At 51.2% G+C, this 9,524-nt stretch overlaps 1 protein-coding gene across 1 annotated transcript in view; it reads left to right on the top strand.

The window, feature by feature from the left end:
- Window positions 1-3,873: 3,873 nt before the first annotated feature.
- Window positions 3,874-9,524, top strand: part of LOC144505614 (protocadherin-10-like) — a 108,685-nt gene continuing 103,034 nt past the window's right edge. Inside the window, exons 1-2 of the mRNA XM_078231718.1 lie at window positions 3,874-6,312; window positions 8,176-8,303. Coding sequence (XP_078087844.1) covers window positions 3,874-6,312; window positions 8,176-8,303 — 2,567 coding nt within the window. The remainder of the gene's footprint in view (window positions 6,313-8,175; window positions 8,304-9,524) is intronic.

The raw sequence follows: 9,524 nt of genomic DNA, 5'->3' as shown, positions 1-9,524 counted from the left end.
CAGGTCACTTCCCTGTCAGCATCAGGTGTCATGAAGGGTCACTGGCCTGAAATGTTAATTCTGTTTCCCTTCACAGATGGTGCCTGACCCACTGAGTATTTCCAGCATTTTCAAATTTTTATTAATGATTGCACATTAGTAGATATGTGATTTCTAAACACTAACTCCAATTAGGCAGTCAGTGCTCCGTGGTTCATTTTCAAATCATGGTCTGGATCTGAAATGTGTTATTATTAATTTGTGAACAGCCGGAGTTATTTGTCAAACTGTATGGTTTCAGTTGTCAAAATAAATGAAAGGCAATTTAATTTCTACAGATAAACGTTGAAGATGTAAAGTTGCTTTGATTAAAAGAAACAGAAATTGGACAAATATGAGAGGATGTTGATTATTCAAATTATACAGGACAATTACTCTCAATGAATGGGCCAGATTATATCCTGAGTAATTGATGCATTCAGAACTAGTCTCATATCCAATCCTCTGACTGAGCTCCCTTAGCTGAGCTCTGCTTGGATAACAGCAGCGATGTGAGGTTTGGGTCTAATTCAATTTTCCCAGTATAGGGCACGGGACATTTGTCAAGGTTCCTGCCACTTATGGCTAGTGAGTAACTTGCAGAAGAATGTTTGTGGGCTTGGACGTTAGCCCCAAATCAGGATGATGTTCAGCTATTAAAAAAAGAATGAGCTTACATTTATGTAGCACCTTTGATGACCTAAGGATGCCACTTTACAATCAGTGAAGTACTTCTGAAGTGTAGTTGTTATTCCACTCTCCGAGCTGCTTCAACAGCAAGCTCTGAATCCTAAACCCCACAGAATGATGTTAATGATGATGAAGGGGATAGATAGAGTGAACGTTGAAAGACTATTTCCTCGGGTGGATGGAGCTATTACAAGGGGGCATAACTATAGGGTTCGTGGTGGGAGATATAGGAAGGATATCAGAGGTAGGTTCTTTACACAGAGAGTGGTTGGGGTGTGGAATGGACTGCCTGCAGTGATAGTGGAGTCAGACACTTTAGGAACATTTAAGCGGTTATTGGACAGGCACATGGAGCACACCAGGATGATAGGGAGTGGGATAGCTTGATCTTGGTTTCAGATAAAGCTCGGCACAACATCGTGGGCCGAAGGGCCTGTTCTGTGCTGTACTATTCTAGAACAGGGCCAGAAGACACATGGGAGTACCACCAACTGCAGGTTCCCCTCCCAGCTACACACCATCTTAACTAGGGACTATCTCATCATTCCTTCATTGTTGCTGGATCAAAATCCTGCAACTTCCCACCTAACAGCACAGTGGGTGTACCTACACCACACAAACTGCAGCAGTTCAGGAAGCCACCTAATGACTACCTTTGCAAGGGCTATTGTTGCACTGTCGGAATTCTGTGATTCTGATGATTAGGCATGGGCAATGAATGCTGGTCTGGCCAAAGATGCTCACATCCCAGAATGAACAGGAAAATGTAGGAAACACTGCTGGTATGTTTTGCATGGCAATGTTCCACAAACAGGGATGTGATAATGGCAAAAAGGAATATTATTTCAGTGATGTTGGTTGGGAGATAAATATTGATGCCAGGACATTGAGGAGAACTCCCTTGCTCTTCTTTGAAGATAATGTCACAGGGTCTTTTGGGGACCGAGAATATTTCTCAGTTTAACAGCGCAGTGCCCCCTGGAGCCTCAGCCTAAATTTTGTGGTAAAATCTCTGGGGTGAGACTTGAACTCACAACTTTTAAGATAATTGGCAAATGGACAAGAGGGGAGATGTGGACTTATTTTTAGCACAATGCATTGATAGGATCAGGAATGCACTGCTTGGAAAGGTGGTGGAAGCAGCTTCATTGGGAACTTTTAAAAGGGAATTAGATACAAACTTGAAAAAAGAAAAGAAGTTGCATGGTCATGGGGGACGAGCAGGCAAGTGGATTAATTGAATTGCTCTTTCAAAGAGCTAACACAGGCCTAATGGACCCAATGGCCTCATTCTGTGTTGTATGACCATGATTCTAGGTAGGCAGGGGAGAATATTACAAGGTAAAATCACTTAAGTGGGAAGTACTGCTCTTTGTGAACTTTATTTACCCAGAGGAGTGTTTTCCCTCCTTTCAATATCATCTAAATAATTCAAAAAGGTAAATAGTTATGTCATGATTAACTAATAGTGATGGAAAATTCAGCCAATTCCTGTTACATTGGGGCCTAGCGGAATGATTTGAAAAAGATCAGATCTATTGTAATGACTCCACCTGTTCCAGTCAGAATCTAATCAGAAAACATAACCAGTGCTCAGCTGTGAAATTTGCATTGCACAGTATCAGGGTTGGAATTACATTGCTCTGTGTAACGACACACATATAATTTACTTGCAGAGAAGTTTCAAAATTGAGAAAGCTCGATGATGGACAAAGGCTGACAACGCAGAACAAGACCATGGTTGAAATCCAGACCCGCATTTATATAGGGTTCTTAATGGTGAAAGATTTTTTCAAAGTGCTTTGCAGCCAGGTGTAGCCACTTGCACACAGGCAAATTATACACAGCAAGACCCCACAATCTGAAATGGATAAAGGTAATCTGTTTTTAGCTACTGCTTTGGGGACAGGTAAGATGATGGGTGGTGGGGGGGGGGGGGGGGGGGGATTTCATTACTTCCCTGAGGTAGAGCAATGGAACTTTTTATTCAGGTCCTCAGTTTAATATTCCTTGGGAAAGAGAGCAGCCCTGACTGTGCAGCACCTCCTCAATACTGTATTGGGGGTGTTCACATCTCTAGAGTGGTGATGGAACCCATAACCTTCTGACTTAGGAGCACCCTAACACTAACAAATGTTACTAAATAAACGGTGGCACAGTGGTTAGCACTGCTGCCTCACAGCGCCAGGGACCCGGGTTCGATTCCCAGCTTGGGCCACTGTCTGTGCGGCGTCTGCACGTTCTCCCTGTGTCTGTGTGGCTTTCCTCGGGGTGCTCTGGTTTCCTCCCACAGTCCAAAGATGTTCTGGTTAGACGCTTAGGCCGTGTTAAATTCTCGCTCAGTGTACCCGAACAGGTGCCGGAGCGTGGCGACAAGGGGATTTTCTCAACAACTTCATTGCAGTGTTAATGTAAGCTTACTTGTGACACTAATAAATAAACTTAAACCACTGCAGACTAAATGTAAAGTGTAGGTAAGAAAGACAGGCAAAACAGGATCTCACTATGAGAGGGCGTCAAGCTTGACTTTATTTGCACCTATGATTTGCCATTTTATTATGAATCTCCTACATAACCCAACGGTACTATAATTAAACGTGGGAATGGAAGTGGCGAGACCTGACAGTGCCTTATAAATACAAATCTAAGCGCATTATTTCTTCTTTGCGCTTTTCGAAATGCCCTTGTGGAATGAAGCAGGTACTCCCGGAGGGAGCCAGGGGCGCAGGGACACGGTGTGCTTCGTAGGCAACACACGCATTGCAATCGCTCCGAAGTCGCCCGGAGCGCTGGTATTGGAGCCAGTGCCTCGGCGGCGCTGTTCCTCCAATGAGGTGCTGAAATGCAAGCTGGGGAGCGGCTGGTACCCCCCCTTCCCCTCCCCTCCCCTCCCTCTCCCTCCCTCCTCAACATTACACACAGCACAGCAGACAGAGCTCACACCAACTCCAAGCTGTTCCACAGACCGGACCGGGGGTTGGGGGGCGGGGTGGGTGCTGGAGTCTGGCAAACTCACAATGTGGCCACATCCACGGGACCGCCTGGGCTCACCCAAGCTCTGGATCCAGAGAGCCGCGGAAAAAAGTTTGCTCTGAAGGCTTGGACCGGTGGGTCCATCCCCGGAGTGATTGGAGTCGGTGGAGGGGCTGTGGCGGCCGGGCAGGGATGTGGCAGCCGGGCAGGGATATGGCTCATCCTGCGGGGACGTGCAAGTGTTTGCTGCTGTTCTTCCTGAGCTTTTTGGACGCGGCTGGCGGGCAGATCCGCTACTCCATTCCCGAGGAGTTAAAACACGGGGCTTTCGTGGGGAACATCGCGGACGACCTGGGATTGAACGTGGCCGAGTTGTCGGCCCGCAGGTTCCGGATAGTGAGCGGTGCCCGCAAGCATTACCTGGAGGTCAACCTGGAGAACGGGATCCTGTTTGTGAACGAGAAAGTGGACAGGGAGCAACTGTGTGGACTCAAACCCACCTGTTTCCTCAGCCTGGAAGTTGTGATTGAGAATCCTCTGGAGTTGTACCAGGCTGAGATTGAGATTCTGGATGTCAATGACAACTCTCCCAGCTTCCCCAACACTCAGGTCAAATTGGAAATCACCGAGTCGGCGGCTCCGGGCTCCCGCTTCCCCCTGGAGAGCGCCCAGGACCCGGACGTGGGCACCAATTCCCTCCGCACCTACCGGCTCAGCCCCAATGAGCACTTTATCCTGGAGGTGCAGAGCCGGAGTGAGCGCAGCAAGATCCCGGAGCTCATCCTGGAGAAATCCCTGGACCGGGAGCAGCAGGCGCTCCACCGGCTCCTGCTCACGGCGGTGGACGGGGGGCTCCCGGAGAAATCGGGCAGCGTCCGCATCGCCGTCACCGTGCTGGACTCCAACGACAACGTGCCGGTGTTCGAGAGGGCGGTGTACACGGTGAGGGTCCCGGAGAACGCCCCCCGGGGCACCCTCCTCATCCAGCTCAACGCCACCGACCTGGATGAAGGCACCAATGGCCGAATAGTCTACTCGTTCGGGAACCACGCACACGAGGCGGTGCGGGAGTTATTCTCGGTGGATCCGCAGACCGGACAGGTCAGGGTGAAGGGGGTGTTGGATTTCGAGGGCAGCCCGGTCCATGAGCTTTTTGTCCAGGCCAAAGACATGGGTCCCAACGCGGTGGCGGCTCATTGCAACGTGATAGTGGAGCTGGAGGACGAGAATGACAACTCCCCGGAGATCCTGCTGACTTCCCTGTCCAGCCCGGTACCGGAGGACGCTTCCCCGGGCACCGTCATCGCCCTGATCAGTGTGACAGACCGGGACAGCGGGCCGAACGGCCGAGTCAGCTGCCGGCTGCCCGGGAACCTGCCCTTCAAGTTGCTGCCCTCGTTCAAAAAATATTTCACTCTGGTTACCGAGAGGCGGCTGGACCGGGAGCTGGTGGCCGAGTACAACATCACGGTGGCGGCCCGGGACGGCGGATCGCCCCCGCTGTCCAGCAACCGGACCATCCGGGTCAAGGTGTCGGATGTGAACGACAACCCGCCCAGGTTTTCCAGACCCTCCTACACGGTGTATGTGACGGAAAATAACGCGCCGGGAGCTTCCATCTGCTCGGTGACGGCGGAGGATCCGGATCTGAACCAGAATTCCTACCTTTTCTACTCCATCCTGGAGGGAGAGATCCAGGGAATGTCCATCTCCACCTACGTGTCCATCAACTCGGACAACGGGAACCTCTACGCGCTGCGCTCCTTCGACTATGAGCAACTCAAGAACTTCCGAGTCCAGATTCAGGCGCAAGACGCCGGCTTTACGCCGCTGAGCGGAAACACCACGGTTCACATCTTCATCCTGGACCAGAACGACAACGGGCCGGTGATCGTGTCGCCGCTGCCCCGGAACGGCTCGCTGGCGGCGGAGACGGTGCCCCGCTCGGCCGGGGCGGGACAGCTGGCGGTCAAGGTGACGGCGGTAGACGCGGACGAGGGGCCGAACGCCCGCCTCTCCTACCGCCTGCTGCGGGCCACCGAGCGGGGGCTCTTCAAGCTGGAGATCCACAGCGGCGAGATCCGCCTGGCCCGGCCCTTCAGCCACAGGGACTCCCCCCAGCAGCGGCTGGTGGTCTTGGCCAAGGACAGCGGGGTGCCCCCGCTCTCTGCCACCGTCACCATCCTGCTGACAGCGGTGGACAGCGCCCCGGGAGCCCGGGCTGAGCCCAGCCCAGACACCGGCCTCCACTCCCAGCTCACCCTCTACCTGATCATCTCCCTGGCCTCCATCTCCTTCCTCTTCCTGGTGGCCATCCTCTTGCTGGCCCTGCTGCGCTGCCACCGGGACCGGCTCCGGCTCCACGGCTGCCCCGCCGCCGCCGCCTGCTTCAGCCGCCGCAGGAACTCGGCGCAAATCTTCCGCAAGACCGACACCAACCTGCAGCTGGCAGCCGGAGCCAAGGCGGCAGGCGGCGGCCCCGAGCTGCCCGCCTGCCGCCTCCCCTCCCAGCCCTACCGCTACAAGGTGTGCCTGAGCCCGCAATCGGCCAAGGGAGACTTCATGTTTCTCCGACCGTGCCGCACGCCGCAGGGAGGCGACGTCCGCGTCGGGAACCAGGTACCGGCTGAGGTGAGGCTGCTTCCTTCAACTCACTGCCCAGCGCTCCCTGTAACAAATTCAGCCCAATCCGGTATCCAGCGCCTCTATCTATCACCCCCCCCCCCGCAACTCATCTCAGCCTCCTGTGCCATACAACACAGATGGAGGCTATTCGGCCCATCTTCCTTGTGCTGGTTCATTGAGAGTCATCCAGTTAGCTCCCCGCCTCGCTCTTTCCCATCAGAGCTGTAAAGTTTGGCTTTCCCCTTTATATCTTGCTGAAAATTACCGTTAAATCTGTTCCTTCCAGGCAGACTATTCCAGAACCCTCCTTAGGAAAAATCACCCCTCACACACAGACACACAAACATATACAGACACATTGAATTTCAGCATCACCCCTCACACATATTATATATATATATATATATGTTAACCTCATTAATAGGAATACCTATCCGATGTATAAATATTTGGTCCCCATTATAATTCCCCACCAAAGGTTATTCAGGGTTAACACTGCAATTTGGACTCGAAACGTCAGCTCTTTTCCCTCAAACATGCCGCCAGACCTGTTGAGATTTTTTAGCATTTTCTCTTTTGGTTTGGGATTCCAGCATCCGCAGGAATTTGTTTCTATACAATTAATACTTACCCAGCAGGTGACTTGTGTTAATATTGAGTCTAACAAAGCTTTATTTGGGGAGGGGGAAGGTGAGGGAGGTGCTGTTGATTACATGCCCACCCGAGGAGAACCTCATTGCGAGCCCGCGCATCCATGGACCAAGTTTAACGCCGGCCGTTAACTCATTCCACCCCCAGCTCGCCCCCGCCTTTCCCACACTCACTGACCGAATGCTGTTTGTGTTAACCCTCAGATTGCCAGACTCCTTTCCTTCAGTCGGGACATATCACACGGAGGGTCCTGTCTGATCCGCTGTCTTCAACTTTCATTCCGTTTATTAGAAATCATGGTTTCAACAGACAAGATCTGCGACATTTGCTCCGACCCATTGATACCGAATGTACAATCTCATTGGGACATCTCTCCGCACAGTGTATAGTCCTCAACGACTTACCGCGCGTCTGTTTTCCTGGACTGGGTATCTGTGCGTTACATTTAGCGAAACCATAATCGCCCTAACAAAGAAAGATCTCAACATTCCAACATAACCACCACTTCCCCTTTCTCCCATAACCCCGACAAAGAAATTATTTACCCCTTGCTATCATTTGGGTTAAAGGGTATATTTTAAGATGACCAGAAGTGCACTTGTATCAGAATTGCAACCACTGATATATCCAAATGTCAAGAGAATCAGATCTGGACGTCCCGCGCTCAGAGGACCCTACAGTGCAGAATGAGGCCATTCGACCCATCGAGTCTGCACCGACCACAATCCCACCCAGACCCTATCCCCATAACCCTAGCTAGTCCCCCTCACACTAAGGGGCAATTTAGCACGGCCAATCCACTTAACCTGCGCATCTTTGGAGTGTGGGAAGAAACCGGAGCACCCGGAGGAAGCCCACGCAGATACGGGGAGAACGTGCAAACTCCACACAGACAGTGACCCAAGTCGGGAATCGAACCCGGGTTCCTAGCGCTGTGAGGCAGCAGTGCTAACCCACTGTGCCACCCCAGTTGACAAATGCTGTGGAGAACTGTGACTGACCCCAATGACCCTGTGCAGATCTCACGCCCACCCTGAACTGAGTCCGTGGGGATATTGGATGTCCCACACGGACTCGGGGGGAGTGGAGGGGGGAAGGGGTGGGTGGGTTGGAATCAGGCACCGATGCCCGCAAGATCTGAGAGAGGCATTTCATTACTAGGAGACATCAGTTACAATACTTCATGCCACTTTTTTGTTGAGAGTTTTTTGATTGCAGACTGGAAGAGATGGTGCTATAATAGACGCGCCTGTTTTACGGCGACATGAGTCCTCGCCACAGGATTCCGCGCACAGTATTCTGCTGACTGCCTTCGCCGCCAGCGAGATACAGGGTTCTGGGAGAGGGTAGTGGGATATGGAAAACTGGAAAGCGTATTCCTTTATAATGACAGCGGGACGGAGTTGACTATTTTCCATTCGGCTCCTGACTTGGCGTGGATTGATTTGAAGGGAGCCTTGGTATGGTTAGAATCAGAAAGCCCAGAGGGAGGTTATTCGGCCCGTCACATCCCTACCGGCTCTTTGAAAGAGCTACTGTGCTCAATTAATCCCCCCCCCCTCCCCCCATCATCACCCACTCTCTCTCTCTCTGTACCACATTGCGTTTTTCCTTTATCCAATTTCCCTTTTGAAAGTCAGTTGGAACTGCCTCCACCCGCCCTTTCAGCGAATTTAGTGAATACAGATGCAACATAATCAACTGTTTTCAAGCTGGCTTTGTTTCCCCGCATTTCACTGAGAGATTCAAGACTCCTTGAACAGTCTCCCGTGCTGTCACAGTATTAATTCCACTGTAATTAATTTCCAATTAATTCAGTCTCGTCCACCAAGTTGCGGCTAACACTGCGATCAAACTGTGTTATGTGGAGATGATGGAGGGGAAGGGGGACTGTGGGGAGTGCGGGGGAGGGGGTATTGCTAATGGCATCGTTTGTATTGATCTAAATTGATCTGTAGCACGCTGCCTGTTCACCCACAGCGCGGTCCGATGCAAATCAATGGGACTCTGGCATATATCCACAGCAACAGAATTAATATTCAGTCGGATGGGTAACACTCAGAAGCCTTAATGCAGCACCCCCCCCTCCCTCCCCCCGACTCCCACCACCCCCTCTGCCGAGAGAACATTCATTTCCCCAGATTGTTAAACTGATCATTTCAATTAATATTGATGTGCTGAGGAAGTGGGATCTCTGAAGGCAGAGAGATGTGTCTGTGTGTGTCTGTCTGTGTGTGAGAGAGAAAGGAAATATCCCGGCGATTGCTCCGGGTTGTCTTCGTGTCAGTTGTATAAGCAAATGCATTATTTAAATTTGGATTTGGAGTGGAAATTAACTGGAAGTATGCATAGAGAGGCTTTCCTTTTGAGAAGAAAGGATTCCGACAGCTCGTGCAGCGCCGGCGAAGGTTTAATAAACCCGCAAACGCGCATTTAATTAATGTCAAATGCGGTTCCATCAGAATTATTGGCTTCAGAACTACAGCTTGCAAAACACAAGTACGAATGATCCGGTTTACAGATTTTCTTTGTGTTCTGACCTTGAACCGTTCTTACCGCTAGCACAT

This window comes from Mustelus asterias, chromosome 16, assembly GCF_964213995.1.
Source record: "Mustelus asterias chromosome 16, sMusAst1.hap1.1, whole genome shotgun sequence".
Lineage (NCBI taxonomy): Eukaryota > Metazoa > Chordata > Chondrichthyes > Carcharhiniformes > Triakidae > Mustelus > Mustelus asterias.
This window is presented reverse-complemented; position numbering and strand designations above follow the sequence as displayed.